Here is a 16,309-nt window from a genome sequence, read left to right as displayed (position 1 = left end):
TCTACTTTCTGCATTTCTTGTATGAAAGGTGAAATATAAATAAAGTTTATTTCTCCATTGTGGTGTTGGAACTCTGAGTTCTTCTTCCAGCAGTGTTCTTCACTGACGTATAGATGAGAGTAAACCTGTTATTAATGAAGCAGCTTATTGCAGATGATCCTTCAGTTAAGCTCTTTAACATGTGAACTCTGGAGTCATCATGATGAAGAGGAAATACAACTATCTGTTTTACAAAATAAACTTCCTCATGCTGTCAGATCATCTTTATGATGTTCAATGTAGAAAGAACATAAAGGCATAATGACTGACTGCATCATGTTCATATGATTATTATTGTCTTATAACACTGTTTTTTTCCATGGCAGCAGCTCTGAGCTCAAACGCACCGGATGAACTTGAGCAGCTGACCGGGAAACAGTTGATCCACGCTGGCTAAATTTATCCTGTGTTGACGGGTCGTGTCGGCTGAAGAGGAAGAGGACGCGTTTATTACAGTCGGACAGTTTATCACCTGTAATTCACCTCTGCGGTGAAGGTGTCCGGACTGTGCTTCCTCTCCTGGATCAGTGACGGGGCTGAGACATGACTGAGCCCGCAGAGAAGAGGCTGAAGAGCAGCCTGCCGCTGTGCAGAGCGCACCGGAGCTCCGCGGGCTGCAGCCGGGCCAGACACAACCTGCAGGCCGCTGTGGAGGAGGCTCTGTGCGGGGTGAGCAGCCTGCTGTGGGACGGAGTGTACCGGCTGCAGGCTCTGGTAGGAGACACAGGCATTCAGCATGGAGCTCTGATCTGTGTGTGGCTGTAAGAGCTCAGACAGGACGTCAATAATTAAATCTCTGGAGTGTTTATTCGTCAGAGCTGAAGGTTCCCTGAAGGACACTGAGGTCCTCTGGGTGTGTTCTGGGAGGTTAGCTGATGGACACGACCTGAATTAGCACATGTAGGATGTTTTATAACTTCTTTAAAAAAATTAAATTAATTTAAAGTCCACTTTATGCACTTTAAAGTCACACACAGAAACAAGTGCATTAACAGACATAATTATTATCAAATACATCGTAAGTACTGTGAGGATCTAGATCAATAGTATTAATTGTATTAATGCTACAAGAGGAGGAACACTGAAGGCTGTGATCACATCCATGTTTACTGTTGAACCAGTCCAGTCACCAGGAGAACATGTTGGCATTGTACATTTCTGCAAACCATGAACATGTAACATGAGTACGTTTCATATCATATCAATGTTTGATGTAATGTAGGAGCTGACTTTGTCACTGTGAGGTGGAGGGGATGGCGTCACCCAGGCGACATGTCTGCCCACCTGCAGACCAAACAGACAACAAAACCTGTTGTTTTTTTACAGAGACATTGCTGCATTTCCTGCCAACACATCCTCCCTGTGACCTCGTCACATGTCCACGTTTGGTCATGGACTTTCCACGTCCACATATGGCGTCCAAGGTACCCTGGGTGTGTTGGTTGTTGACGTTCTGGGACGCCGTGTCAACTTCAGCCTGTTACATGCATTGTCTGTTTTCAAACTACACTTCTGTTTTCACAGGAAATGTACAGTTTGATACAGTCTCTTTCAAAATAAAAGCACTATGTCGGTACAACATCGCAAATTGACTTTTTTTTCCCCCCAACACAAAAGCACGGTTGGGTTCAGGAGAAAAGAACAGGGTTTGGCTTTAGAATCTTACGGGACCGAACACCTCTCTCCTGGGTGAAAGTCGGTTTTTGTTGGACACATCCACCATGCCTCTCGCCCTACTTGGATTTTCACCACCTTTCTTGGCCCAGTGCGTTTCCGCCGATGCCACTGAGTGCCTTTATACTAACTGCGACCGGCTGCGTATCATGCCGACGCCACAAGTCACTGCCCAAGGGCCGGATTCCGACGGCTTGGGAGTGAGACTGGGTTGTTTGTGATTGTGCCACCAAAAGCAGTGTTTCCACAGCATTAGAATCTATGTGTGGTTGTTGCTGGCGATTCCATGAACACAGCTCAGGTGAAAATCTTCTTTGAGTTTGTGGAGTTTTATGTTGTGGGGTTGAAAATTGATCAGTCGCAGATCTGATCGATGGAAACTGTGACTACATCCTTAAAGCACTGTAACCACACATCACCATTATAAGAGATAAAACTGTTGACAATGAACCTTAATCTGAAAACAGGTATTCAATTATTATTCTTAAAACAAGAAGTTTTTTATATTGGCAAAACTACCAGATTTTTATGTGTATGACATCATCATGATGTAAACTCTGTGGGCCGAATGGCCAGAGGTTAAAATGCTACTTAGCATGTGCAGTTGGCCGCACAACGCTGACACAAATCAGGAAGACTTTGTTGGCTGACGAGCAGTTTTTATTCAGATGAGGCAATTCTGAACCCAGTATGCATCCCTGGTTTATACTTAGAGATAATTAACCTTAAAGTGTTGACACTGTGCTGTTGAGTAGGGGACCCTAAGACACAATCATGGTGTGTTCAGTGGGTCTTCTTCACTCCACTCTGTGTAATCTTTTTTATTCTAATGTATGACTTTCCTTTTATCTGCTGCAGGCCAGCGTGTTTGAACGGGACGATGTCGCTCTGCCCCGCGTCACCTCTTTCTTCCAGCAGGAGGCGCTGAAGCAGGAGGAGGAGGCCGAGGCCATGCTGGGCTACCTGGCTGAGAGAGGGGGAAGCTACTGTGGCAAAGACGTCCAGGTTAAAACTCTTTATTAAAAAACATTGTCTTTTTCATTGGTAGAAGAAGTAATCAGATTCTTTACTTTGGTAAAAGTACAAATACCTCACTGTAGAAATACTCCATTACATGTAACAGTCCTGCATTGAAAATGTTACTTAGGTGTGAGTAAGTACAAACAGTAAAATGTAGTTAAGTATTAAAAGTATAAAGTGTCCCCTGTGATCTCGTTAGATGATTCGGACTCATACATTAATGTGGAAGCAGGACTGACTGTTGTAGTTTGTTGAGGTGGAGCTCTTTCTCCGTTCACCTTAACTCAACATTGAACTGACGGTCAAAGGTCACTGTGACCTCGCATCTGTCTCATTTTCTTTAATGCGTGATCTCAACAACACCCTGAGGGAACTCCTTTGGATTTGGCACAAACGTCCACTTTGATTCAAGGATGAACTGATTAGAATTTGATGGTCAAAGGTCAGGCTCACTGTGACCTTGCGTCCGTTGCATTCTTGTGAATGTGATATCTCAAGAAGGCTTCGAGGGAATTTCCTCAGGTTTGGTATGGTCACAGGGCTGCTGTAAGGCAACAAAAAGTTTCTTGGGTGTGTTGTTTCAATGGACAACCAAGGCAGGACGGCAGAGGAGACACCTGCACACCAACAACTGGGCTGGACAGCAGGCACTGATTATAGTTAAGGGGTGAAACGTTTGCTGCTGTTTGTGCACAGATGTTCTCAATAAATTGACTTTTTTTTGCTTTGATCTCAGCCTGTGAACCTTTGTTGTGGCTGTCCAGCCCAGTTGTACTGGTGCACAGGTATGTCCTCTGCTGTCCTTTCTCAGATTTGGCACAAACGTCCACTTGGACTCAAGAATGATCTGATTGGAATTTGGTGGTCGAAGGTCAAAGGTCACTGTCACCCCACAAAACATGTTTTTGGACACTCAAGAATTCATACGCTAATTATGGTAAAACGTCACACACATATCGAACTGGATAAAATAATGAAGTGATGACATTGTATATCCAAAAGGTCAAAGGTCAACTTCACTGTGACATCATAAGTTTCTGCATAAAACACTTTTCTGGCTTGACTGGTTTGGTTTGGTCTGCGAGCATACGACCACATCATTCTAGTTTGAATAACTGTTGTTATCCCTCTTTATTTTTTCTGTTAAACCACAATGTAAAAACACTTTGTCACAAGAAAAATCCTCAAAAATCAAAGACAGAATGTGCAGGTATTATCAGTAAGATGTTATATATCAAAAGAAGATGGTTGCTTTCTCCGTGTTGCATTATTGGACTAAAGATTATGTTTTAGTTGGTTGAGATGGAGCTAATTTCAACTACTTATTACACTGTTGGGTTGTAAACTACATCATTTATTTTAATATAAACACGCTGAAACTGAAAAGTAACCAGTAATGCCAGCTGTCAGATAAATGTGGTGCAGTGAAAAGAGCAATGTTTCGTTCTGTAGTAAAGGTAGAAGTAAGTATGTTAAAGTTGTACTGAAGCACAGTACTTGAGACACAGAGAAGTCAGTCAGAGGTCAGAGGTCAGGGTCAAGAGCGTTTGTCGCCCAGAGACACTTCAGCAGAGTGGGGGAGGGTTGCTGAACCCTCGAGGGTCCTGAGGGGCGTTTAGATGATCCGCTGTGAAGAGCTGATTTGTGGATCCATTTTGAAACTAAATTTACGATCTGAACTTTATCTGTGAGACAGAGACGCTTCAGTCTGTAACAGCGTTCTCGTTTTACTCCTCGCGTTCCTCCCGATACGTCGCAGCAGGAGGATTTATCTCTCCTCCTGTGCTATCTTTCATTTTGTCAGAGCAGGTGTCGTCTCTATCTCTCCGTGTTGCTGCTTTTTTTCAAATTTCAGAGATCTCATTTTGGAACGAAGCTCTTTATTCTGTGTCAGTGATCGGACGGACGGGTGGACGGAGGAGGGGTTGGGGAGGAGGGAGGTTACACCCTGGAGACCTGGCCCCCGGCTCTGGCCTACAGCCGGTCAGGGTGTCCATTTCCTCCCCTGAGTTCCGGAAAATTGGCGAGATTAATGCTGCAGCAGAGGGATGGTGGTGCTGATGGCGTTTCCAGATGGCTGAGTGGCATCAGCGGTGGTGGCGTTGGCGCGTCGCAGCGTGGCCTCCGACCGCCGGCCCAGGTTTATGAGTCGTGTAAAATCGTTTCAGGGCTGAGGCCCCGGGGCCCAGTCAGCAGCAGTTTGGGACACCTTGTTATCCGTCTCTCAAAGTGGCGTGTACTTCAACGACACAACGCCTCACAGTTACTGATCGCCTCAGTTTGATTTAGTTTCACTTCACGCCCCATTTGATTCTATCAAATTAAAGTTTGGCCCCTGAATCAGATGTCGTTTATACGTTCATACAACTGTTTGACAGACAGACCGCTCATATGTTGTGGGTGGTGTCTTTACTGTAGTTTATTCTCTAACTAATCAAATGTCTTTGATTCTCAGAAGCCGAACTGTGAGGCCGTCTGCGCCGTCCTGCCGGCTCTGGAGCTCCTGCTGCTCCAGCTGAAGGAGGAAGCCGCCGTCATGGTCGAGCTGAGCCAGCTGGCCCGTAACCACGGAGACCCGCACACTGCCAGCATCGTGAAGAGCGATTTCCTGACGCCGCGGGTAGACCGCCTCAAACTGCTGGGAGACCTGCTCACCAGCGCCCGCAGGGTGGGCTGCACCAACGACCAGACGGGGGGATTCGGGGAGTACATCCTGAACGAGCTGCAGGAGGAGCTGAGCAGATAATCGGTCGGAGTCAGTCAGAGGAAGTATTGATTGACTAGAAATGATTCTCCTCTCTGAGTTCAATTCCCTTTTGTAGAAGCTAAAACTCAGGATTTTCTCCAAATGACCAGAGTGACATTTTGGCAAATTAGCTTGTTAGCAGTGTCCAGAGTCCAGACAGATGTTAGTGTCACTTCACTGCCTCCAGTACAGAAATACGTGTTTAGCATAGCTTAGCACAAAGACTGGAAGCAGAGGGAAACTGTTAGCCTCAAGCATCCAGCAACTCGAAAGTCTGATTTTACATTTTGAAATGTTTCCAATAAATATTGTAATATTTTCCACGAATTACCATTTCCATTCAGAACAGCTAGCAACAGTCAAACAGCAGCTAACAGTTAGCAACAGTCAAACAGCAGCTAACAGCTAGCAACAGTCAGACAACAGCTAACAGTTAGCTAGCTGGAAAGTTGCGACCTTCCCACACCGCATAAAATGTTTTTAGAATTATGAAATGAGTCAGTACTTGTCACTTTGAGTGAAGAAGCACATTTTGAAATCAAGCATCTGAGGCGTCCAGGATGTGTTAGCTTAGCTTAGCTTAGCACAAAGACTGAGAGCCAGGGGAAAGTGTTAGCCTCAAGAAAAAATACTCTCCAGCAACATGAAAGCTGTCTGAGTTACAGTCTGAAATGTTTTTCAAAAGAAATATTTTAATATTTTCCAAAATTCAGGGCACAGTTAGCTAGCTGGAGAGTTGTGACCTGTCAGCACCATGTAACATGTTTTTTTTTTATATTTGTCACTGTAGGTGTGGAAGCCCATTTGAATTAAAGCACCTTAGGCGCCGCACACATGCTGTGTCTTTAACTGCCTGAAAAACGTAAGATCAGGCGTTGGACAATCTGGAAATCCATCGGTTAAAAAAAAAAAAAAAAAAAAAAGGATTTTTCTTTTGTTCCTTTACCTCTGGAGGCACAGCCCGGAGTTTTTCGACTAACGGAAGTGCAGGGGCCTCGGGCATCGCTCAACCCCTTCACTTTCGGTGGTGCCCCCAGGGAATCACCGTGTTGTTTACAAATACTTCCAGGTAGAAAACTGGCAGAGTATATATATATATATATATATCTCACATTTTTCACGTCACTGTATCACCGTGTAGACTAATCTGATGTTTGTAAAGTCTATAAACACAATGATTGAACAAACGTTACTATTTCTGTGTGCACGTTTTGTAATTAATAACATGGTTATCGTAGATTAGCTGGGCTAACCTTTAGCTGTTAGCCCCATTAGTGGTGTCTGTAATAACTCAGTAACTCAATAAATAGTCCGTGAATAAAATATCTTTTCCAGCGGATATCTTAGTTACAACATGATTGAGCTAGCAAAGCAGTTTTGTGTTGCTATGTGTGGTATTTATTCAGTTATGGGAAATCACGATGTCTAGAAAGCATCAGTGGCTGCAGCTGACAGGGACAGTTAGCAAAGCCAACATCAGGACATCATCTGTTAAAAGCCTCCCGTTGTCGGATACGACATGAAACTACTCCAGTTAGCTCAATCATGTTGTATCTAAGACATTCGCTGGGAAAAAAAAAAAAAAATTCACGTTGATGTGACGCCGTTTTGGGTGGAGCGGTCGCCATGGACATGGAGCTTTCTGTTTCTGTACGTACACATTTCCTGGGGACACCTGCACGTCTCGGCCACGCCCCCTCAATTGTGATGGGCTAAAGCGCAGCATCGTTCAGACTCAAAGCCCCCCCCCCCCGCCCCCCCGTAGTCATCTTTCACACAGAGCTGCCGACAGATTCTACAATGTAAATTGCAGAATCTGTCTTTTGTCTCGTTTATGAAGTTTATGTTCACTTTGTTCCTCCTGAGACCCTGTGTCCTCATGAGGACGTCACATTTTGGGTTTACTGGACCATACACTTCATTCTGCTTCACTCAGACCTGTTGTCCTCGTTCATGGACACTTTTTTGTGCCATCTAGTGGCAGTGAGAGCACAGCACACTAATGCATGTAAAAACAAGATGGCAGCCATCTCCAGTCTGCAGCCGATCCTGACACAAAAGAGGACAAGGTCTAAAACCTGATCACATGTTATGACTGAAACTTGTTTATTAATAATTAATAATATTTGTAGTTTGATATGGCAACAACTTTTTAGCAATTTAAGCAACAGTAAGACAATAAGACGCTGTTGATTAGGAAGTACTCGTCTGAGGACTCTGGGACTTTATTATCGTTGACAATGTTTAGTTTTTTATACTTATCAGGTCCTACTGATCTTAAATAGCGAGGAGACATTAAAAATGCAAACCTAACAAAAGTTCAGGTCTCAGGAGGATAGAAATAAATATAAAGTGTGAGCAGATGAAGACTTTGTTAAAAAGGCTGATAGAGGCCGTCGAGGCCGTGTTAGGCTGAGCTTAGCACAGAGACTGAAAGCAGGGCAAAACTGAGCCAAATAATATAAAATTTTGTATTAAAACTGTACTTTTTTAAAATATCTTTGAAGAATTTAACACATTTTTTTTCTACAGAACTTGATTTGGGTACAAATCTGAGACAAAAATTAATGCCAACAACAGTAGTTTATTAATAAACAGACATATTTTGGATGGTACCAAAGAAATATTAATGTTCAATAACCAGCTTATGAAATAGTTTGACCAAATCATTTACAAGTATAAAATATTTGTAAGTATTTTATTATTTCCCACCAGTATACTGCTACTTGTGTATTCCAACATATAAATGTGCTTTTATTTTGATCATTTCTTAACTATGTATTCAATATCTGTATGCTTCAGAGACAGTTTGACTGTGAAGGAGGAGACGTGATAGTCACTGGTTTGGTTTTGATTTGTTTGCACTTTGTAATAAAGTTGAAGTTAGAAAAATAGTTTTGCGGCTCTCAGTTTTTCCCACATCAGTGCTCTGTGTCATGTTTTAAAAATATTAATCCACATGTAGAACTCAGTGAGTTTAAAGGATCATTCTGCATTTTTGAGCACATAAAGTGAAAATGAACATATATAACATCATTTTAGACTTTGACCTCTGAAATATTATTAGTTTTATTTAAGTTTGTTTAACTCTTGTTGAGAAACATTACACTCACACAGACAGACCTCTAATAGCATCTGAAAACATTACCAACATGCATGTAGGTGTCGGAGTCTTGTATTAAAAGACCTGTCAATCATTTTTGGAGTGATCGTGATAATCCTTTGAGCAGAGGCTTTGAATATTTGTCTCAAACACTTGCAGCAGCCACAGAGTCCAGCTCCTCCTCATCTGTCCTCTCTGACAGGCTGGAGGTGGATGGGTAGTTCGTTCACAGCCTGCGAGACGAGGCTCAGGGCACAGCAACCCGCTGGTGTCGGAGCTGCAGCGGGCTGGTGGGAGAGTTCTGAGCTCTGCAGCGCCCTCCAGCTGCAGTGATGTGAACTGCTGCATGTTTGAGTCAAATCAATAATCTGCGTTTGAATATTTCTGGATGGAGTCGGTGCGGTGATGAGGAGGGCTGCAGGAGGAAGAGGAGGAAGAGGAGAAGAAGTCAAATGAATCTGTCCTTCAAAGATAAACTCTCAAAATTAAACTTGAGTTCACACTTTGGTGCAGTTTTTACACTCTTAAAAAAGCCGTGTCCGAGTCGTGTATGAGTTCTTTCTGTGTCTTGATTATTTTTATATCCATAAAATAAATATAAAACATTTATTTAAGCGTTGTGATCTTCATGCAATGACTTCCCATGTCATGTGTTTGCCTTCATGCGATGCTGCTGTGATTGTGTGCTTCTTTCAACCCCATAGGGTCTGTGATGGGCTCTTTTTGTTGTTATTAAAATTAAAAACTAAATCAAATATCTTGAAAAAATAAAACAAAAGAAATATTATTATTTTTATTTTGTATGCTTTTTTGGTTTTTGATTTCTTTTTCTTTACATATAAAAATAAAAGAGTCAGCTCTATATAGAAAACAAACTCCTGCTGAAGGACCTGTTTGACAGTAATTCAAAAAAATAATTTATTTCTAAATGCGACCAAACAACACATTTTAATAATATATATATATATTTGCCTTAATTCGATTACTTTTATAGTTTTCTTGCAGGTGAAATAAAATGTAATAAGATCGAGATTTCCCATTTTACTGTTTTCTGCTTTGATTCAGAAATTACATGTTTCCCCTTCTGTTGAAACTTTCTTTACTTTATTCATTCTAGGAGGCAAATAAATGAGAATTTCGTTTTATTACAAATTAGATTGGCTTTTATTTGAGCTTCAGTTTCACATTTTAATGCATGGTTTTATCATACCTTTAATTTCGTTTGTTCAAAACAAATTTGTTTCCTTTTAATTCGTTTTTTCTTTACTTATTAAAAACATTATTTTGATCAGGCCTCTGATTACATTTTTAATTTCTGTCTCTCTGTTTTTAAAATTCTCTTTTTCCAAACTAGTTCCATCACTCTGTGCTGCAAGACATGCAGTCCATTTTATTGTCGTTTATTTATTTATAAGTAAACTCAGTATGAAATGCATTAATACAAAAACAACATTTACAGAAGAATAGCATAAACGAAATACAATATGACGCAATAAAAGTCACCACTTTAAGATATTTTATGATTTAAATACTTTAGTTTTTGTCAGTGTGTGTGTGTGTGTGTGTGTGTGTGTGTGTGTGTGTGTGTGTGTGTGTGTGTGTGTTGGCCCCCCGCTGTGTGCAGCACTATATCACCCTGCTGTTACTGCTCTGTTAGGGGTAATTGTACACTAATTACCGTGAAGTTGTAAACCCCTCCTGCTGCCAGCTGATTGGTCAGACCCTGGTGGTCATCATGGTCCTGACCCCGCCCCCTGCTGATGTCCCAGGTATAAGTTGATCCAGGTCAACAGCTGAGAGACAGAACAGTGTGACAGGACTCTACATTCCCCCGAAAACACAGAGCCGCTCCGCAGCGTCCCGCCTCTTCTTCCTCCTCTTCCTCCTCTTCTTCTTCTTCTTTCCTAAAAACAGTTTTGATTTTGGCCTGAAGACGCTTCTGTCTCCGTCACTGGATTTTTCTTCTTCTGTGGTGTGTTTTTGGGACTGAACCATGGAGCTGTCGGATATCTCTTTCCCCATCCCCGCCGCCGATGACTTTTATGACGACCCGTGCTTCAACACCAGCGACATGCACTTCTTCGAGGACCTGGACCCGCGGCTGGTCCATGTGGGCCTGCTGAAGCCGGACGACTCCTCCTCTTCGCCCTCACCCTCCCCTTCCTCCTCCTCTTCCTCCTCCCCGTCCTCCCTCCTGCACCTCCATCACCACGCCGAGGTGGAGGACGACGAGCACGTCCGCGCCCCCAGCGGGCACCACCAGGCGGGCCGCTGCCTGCTCTGGGCCTGCAAGGCCTGCAAGAGGAAGACCACCAACGCGGACCGGCGGAAGGCGGCCACGCTGCGGGAGCGCCGGCGGCTCAGCAAGGTCAACGACGCCTTCGAGACCCTGAAGCGCTGCACGACGGCCAACCCCAACCAGAGGCTGCCCAAGGTGGAGATCCTGCGCAACGCCATCAGCTACATCGAGTCTCTGCAGGCGCTGCTGCGCGGCGGGCAGGACGACGGCTTCTACCCGGTGCTGGAGCACTACAGCGGGGACTCAGACGCCTCCAGCCCCCGGTCCAACTGCTCCGACGGCATGGTGAGTTCAGGGTCTGACAGGTGTTAAAGAGAGGGAGAGGGGGGTCAGTGCTTTTGAGTCTGTCCGAGCGCTTTGGTGTGTTTGTGAACGTGTCCAAGAGTTGATCCAGTGCGTCTTTACGCACGGACAAATGTCGAGTTTGACTCTGCTTTGGTTCATTTCATGTTCACTTTGAGTTTTTATTTTTACTCTTGTTGTTATCTTGGATTTATTCTTTAAGGTGCGTTGACCAAAATTTGATTTGAACAATTTTCACGCGTCATTACAACCCGTGAACTTTACACAGGCCCGTGTTTTATTTTTGACACATTTGGCTCAAACGGATTCTTTTCTCCTTTTGGCGGTAACATTTTTCTAAACTGATCTCAAACAGTGACCTGCGCTTCACTTCAGTGCACTTTTGGAATTTAATGAAGGAACAGAAAAAGACAGCTAACTCGTGTGTGTGTGTGTGTGTGTGTGTGTGTGTGTGTGTGTGTGTGTCCGCACTAGATTAGTTTCACCCTTTAGAGGAAACTTAGTTTGTATTTCGTTGGATTTCATTCTTTTTTTTAATTCTAAATAAACAGAGGGTCAATTTTCATGTTGATATTTTAAAGAAACACGTTTTTAATTTAACGGATAAAAATCAGTCGCGATTCTTGAATGTGAAAAGATGAAATTCATGTTCGTTTCACGTTTTTGATTATTTGACAATGTGATTTTTTTTTTTGTGGTCCGCAGTGATTCAAACATTTCAGAAAAATTATTCTAAAACATTTTAATTTAATAAAGATTTCACCACTGTGACTGAGTGTGTGTAAAAGGTTTTATGAGTTTATTAAAAAATATGAATCTTTTTCTGAAGAACTTGTTTTATTCTTCTTTTTTAAACACTGTTTTCAGCTTCAGTTACAACTCTTTACCCGAGTGATGCTGAAACATTTAGGCCTCAAGATTTTCTCTAAATTAAGTCATACAGAAACATCACTCAAACTAATTCCTTCATGTCTTCTCTCACTACAGACGGATTTTAACGGCCCGACCTGTCAGTCAAACAGAAGAGGAAGTTATGACAGCTCTTATTTCTCCGAGACTCCAAACGGTAAGAAATCTGAAAGGACTCATAATATTACAATACATACATGATATAATAATAACAATAATAACAATAATAAAAATAAAAATAATAATAATGATAATAATAGGAGGAGCAATAAAAACAGCAATAAAACAATAAAACGTAAACTTTAAACTGATTTCTGTCAATAATTAAATTTAGTTTTTGTATTAATAAACACATCAATTAAATGTTAAGTATTCTTGATGTTTGTTTCACTACAACAAACATCCACTAAAGTTTTAGCACATTTTACTGAAATATGTCATTTGTTGAATTCAGATATCTGGATCAAAAAACAAAAAATAGAATAAAAAGAGTATTATGTTTTTACTCACAGTAAATCCAAATTAAAAAAACATAATAATTCAAACAAATGGAGTAAACAAACAGCACCATGATGGAAAATATTTTGTCTCATTCTGTAAACAGGAAAATAATGAGACAAACACTTGATAATCTCACTCACTCAGGATTAAACTAAAAGAACAGTCAAACCGATTTATTCAGCTATCTGTGATGTTCTTTGTCTTTGCTGTTATTTTTTAGGATCATTTTGACCATAAACATTAAGATATGTCTTAAATCATTGACCAAAACTTTATCTGTGCTGTTTTGTGTCCTGCAGGCGGCGTGAAGAGCGCCCGCAGCTCGGTGGTCTCCAGTCTGGACTGTCTGTCCAGCATCGTGGAGCGAATCTCCACCGACAACAGCAGCCTGCTCCCACCTGCTGACGCCCCCGGGTCCCCGCAGACGGACCCCGCCGGTGAGGCAGCGGCCCCCGGGCCCGTCCAGGTCCCCTCCCCGACCACCAGCCAGGACCCCAACCTGATCTATCAAGTCCTATAGACCTTCACACCTGGGACTTTACCATCCTGTCATGTCACAAAACACACACACACACACACACACACACACACACACACTAATTTAATTTAAAGCTACCGGGCTGAGCTGAGTCTTCACAACCTGTCTGCATCAGCGGTGGCGTTTCATAATTCAGAACCAAAGTTCAGCCTGTTTTTATTTCCTCAAGCTGAAAGTATGGAGGCTCGTTCCTGCCGGGAAAATAATATAATCAGAGTGTCAAAGATCAGGAGTGACCTTTCCGTCTGTCAGATAAAAAAGTTAAGGCCCATGTGTAATCTGACCTTGTACTGAGCTCTCAAGGCTTCGCACAGTGTTCATCAGAGGACTGAGTTTCAGATTTTATATCAGAGTTTATAGATTTTATAGTAAGCAAGCAAACTCCATGTGCTGATGAAGATCGTGAGATGAAGTTGAAAGTTTTGTAAGTGGGCCTCGAGTTAATACTGCTAAAAAACGCCAGTCTAAATCTTAATTCAGTCTTAGTTCGATAATTCTCAGCATGACAGTGAATAATAATTACAAGATAAAGTCAGAATTACATGATGCTAATTTATATTTGTAGCCTAAATGAAATTTTTAGTCTTATTTTATCATTTTTTTTTAAATAGATTTTGTCAATCTGACACAAGGAAATTAATAAAAAGCTGAAATATGTAAAAATAAAAAACAATGAAAGTGAGGAGGTGGCTCGCCAAAGCTGATTATCATTCCAAAGTTTCCATACCATAGATTTATTTTCCTGGCATGAACGATCTTCCGTACTTCAGCATATCCGAGCCCCAGATTCTCTTTCCTGCTGTTAAACTTATCTGTAGATTTAGATAAAAACCACTTGGATGCTGAGAAATGTTGTTTTATTTTGAACAGGTTTACTGATCGGTTCAGTTCTTGCTGTACTTTTATTTTAAGTTATGAGAAAATATTTTAACGGCTCAGCTGAGTCATTCAGATGGATTTTTCTTCCTTTCTGTTTAAAAGTCTATTTGATGAAGGACGGAGGCCAAGAGAGAAAAAAGAAACACATCCATTTACATTCCTCCACTTTCGTCCATCTGAAGTTGTAAAAAGCCCCAGCTGTTCACTTCCCTCAGGAAACTAAAAGCAACTGCAACAGTCCTGTGATATTTTAGAAAGATGTCGCACGACTGCAGATTTCTGTGGAAAAACTGAGGTGATAAAAAACAGAACCCAAAAACAGATCAAACTGTGTGAGTATTGTCGTGACAGGAAGTCGGTTCAGACCTCCATCCTGTCAAACTCCAAATTTCATTCACTGCAGCGGAGGACCATTTTTCTGTTTCTGTACATATTATGTAAATAAGAGCTGATTTGTTCCAACTGAAAGTATTAATTATGTATTTAATGTTTCTGTCTGTATGTGCTTTGTTTGTTGTGAAAATGTTAAACTTTATATTTATACATCTGAAAAGCGAGTGACAGTCACATGACAAATAAATGAACCTGCTTATTTATACAAAAACACATGACTCTGCTTTTTTATTTTATTCAACAAAATTTATATTTTATGACGAACTATTTGATATTTAGGCCTCGAGATTAATTAACATGTTAGTTTTTTGTTTTTAGGAATGATGGGAATTTTTTTTTTGTTAGAAAAGCTACAAAAGAAACCAACCAAAAAACAAACACAACACAAAATAGAAAAAACAAACAAAACCAAAAAAAGAGCATTTAAACCAAAGTTTATTTATTTTTAATCAAATTTATTTTTTTATTTTCTTTGATATCTGATATATATATATATATATATATATATTTACACACACTGTATATATATAGTTTTTATTTATTTTTAGTTGAATATATTTAGTTAACAGTAGGGTTTTATAAATAATTATTAATTGCAGTTGTGATAGTTAAAACTCATGAACACTTATCTTGAATTGCTTTAAATTTTTCTATTTTCATAACACCCTTATTATAACTTACTTTAATTATGTTTTATTTGATTTTTTTTTTCAATCATTAAAACTTTTTTAAAGAAAAAAAAAAAACAGCTCCACAAATTACATTTATTATTTGAGTTTTGTATCCGTGTCACCATGAAAACATTTTAATTTACACTGTGAGTGAAGTGAAACACTTTATTATGAATAGGATATTCATCACACTAAGGCTAGACAGAAAATATATGGATAGAAAATAGAATAAATAAGCTGCTGAACCTTTACACCCGTTGACTCAAAGAGCTGCAGCGCCATCATGTGACTGAACAGAATAACTACATAATAATGTGTCATATTAATGACGTATACAGTGGCCTGCAAAGGTTTGGGCACCCCTGGGTCAAAATTTTGTTTACTGTTCTCCAGAAGACATGAAGTTAAAGATGAAACATTTCTTCAATATTTTAGGCAAGATTACTTTTTAGTTTAGTTTATTTGCACATACATGTTTAGAAAATACAGGAAAAAGAAATCAAAAGATTGTGCAGGAGAGGTTAGAAGACAAAATGGCGTATGAAGATACCTCCACTATTAAATAACAACAATTATACATAAAAAGAAAAGGACAAAAACAATCAATTGTTCCAGACTAAGAAGTATTAAGAGGTGTTAAAGATGTGTAATTTACAAAGACAAAAAACACAAAAAAAATCAATAAAGTGTTGAGAGTCTTTGTAAGTTAGAGTCCTTCTCAGATGCTTTTTGAATAATGATAATGTAGATGATGATTGTAGAGATGGAATGAATCAATGAATATTGAGAATGTTAATATTGATATTTAATATGAGAATATTAAGATATGTGTGACAGTAAGGAAGACAAAGGTCCTCAGAGTGTCTTGTGGAATATGATTGTATGTTTGAGGAAGACTTAAAAATGTTCTGAAAAAATGCTCAGCAAATCATGATTGAGATGTACACATTTACACATGAATACACAAGTCTGGTTTATGTTCACATTAAAACTTGATAAAAAAAAAAAAAGTTTATATTTTCTAAAGAGAGAAGATGATTTGCATTTTTTTAACAAAAAAAAAGTTATTTTGATGTTATCTATAAAAATTTGGGCTTTATTTATTTATTTTTTTTATTTTTGTTAGAAACTATCATGAAGTCTGATTTCTCTATATTGAGAGAGAGTTCATTCATCTGAAACCATTTAGAGAGAGATGATAGCTCTTCATTTGCTTCTTGCATGAGTGTGCTAA

The 16,309-nt window shown here is 40.2% G+C and overlaps 2 protein-coding genes and 1 long non-coding RNA gene across 4 annotated transcripts; 2 read left to right on the top strand and 1 right to left on the bottom strand.

Annotated features, from left to right (window-relative positions):
* Positions 1–422: 422 nt before the first annotated feature.
* Positions 423–6,802, top strand: zgc:172145 (Ferritin light chain, oocyte isoform-like). 2 transcript variants are annotated; one of them, XM_049574028.1, is made up of 3 exons: positions 423–708; positions 2,572–2,718; positions 5,189–6,802. In XM_049574028.1, exons 1-3 carry the CDS (start codon positions 583–585, stop codon positions 5,477–5,479), a joined length of 564 nt encoding a protein of 187 aa, XP_049429985.1. In that variant the 5' UTR covers positions 423–582; the 3' UTR covers positions 5,480–6,802. The 2 variants fall into 2 exon arrangements, with proteins under 2 accessions (XP_049429985.1, XP_049429984.1); XM_049574027.1 differs by having other exon boundaries at positions 423–753.
* A 1,730-nt stretch (positions 6,803–8,532) lies between these two features.
* LOC125887322 (uncharacterized) lies at positions 8,533–10,399 on the bottom strand. Its single transcript, XR_007449161.1, has 2 exons — positions 10,261–10,399; positions 8,533–8,997 (listed from the first exon to the last, which is right to left on the bottom strand). It is a non-coding gene; the product is annotated as an uncharacterized LOC125887322 (long non-coding RNA).
* A 176-nt stretch (positions 10,400–10,575) lies between these two features.
* Positions 10,576–14,609, top strand: myod1 (myogenic differentiation 1). Its single transcript, XM_049574025.1, has 3 exons — positions 10,576–11,166; positions 12,172–12,250; positions 12,894–14,609. Exons 1-3 carry the CDS (start codon positions 10,576–10,578, stop codon positions 13,112–13,114), a joined length of 891 nt encoding a protein of 296 aa, XP_049429982.1. The 3' UTR covers positions 13,115–14,609.
* Positions 14,610–16,309: the final 1,700 nt, after the last annotated feature.

Source organism: Epinephelus fuscoguttatus, linkage group LG4 (assembly GCF_011397635.1).
Source record: "Epinephelus fuscoguttatus linkage group LG4, E.fuscoguttatus.final_Chr_v1".
NCBI classification, from domain to species: domain Eukaryota; kingdom Metazoa; phylum Chordata; class Actinopteri; order Perciformes; family Serranidae; genus Epinephelus; species Epinephelus fuscoguttatus.
Note: the sequence above shows the minus strand (reverse complement) of the source record. Positions and strands in the feature narration are given on the sequence as shown.

Coding starts and splice junctions, on each gene's coding strand:
- zgc:172145 (XM_049574027.1), top strand. CDS start 583: ATGACTGAGCCCGCAGAGAAGAGGCTGAAGAGCAGCCTGCCGCTGTGC. Junction 754..2,571: donor TGTACCGGCTGCAGGCTCTG/GTAGGAGACACA, acceptor TATCTGCTGCAG/GCCAGCGTGTTTGAACGGGA. Junction 2,719..5,188: donor ACTGTGGCAAAGACGTCCAG/GTTAAAACTCTT, acceptor TTTGATTCTCAG/AAGCCGAACTGTGAGGCCGT.
- myod1 (XM_049574025.1), top strand. CDS start 10,576: ATGGAGCTGTCGGATATCTCTTTCCCCATCCCCGCCGCCGATGACTTT. Junction 11,167..12,171: donor CCAACTGCTCCGACGGCATG/GTGAGTTCAGGG, acceptor CTCTCACTACAG/ACGGATTTTAACGGCCCGAC. Junction 12,251..12,893: donor TTTCTCCGAGACTCCAAACG/GTAAGAAATCTG, acceptor TGTGTCCTGCAG/GCGGCGTGAAGAGCGCCCGC.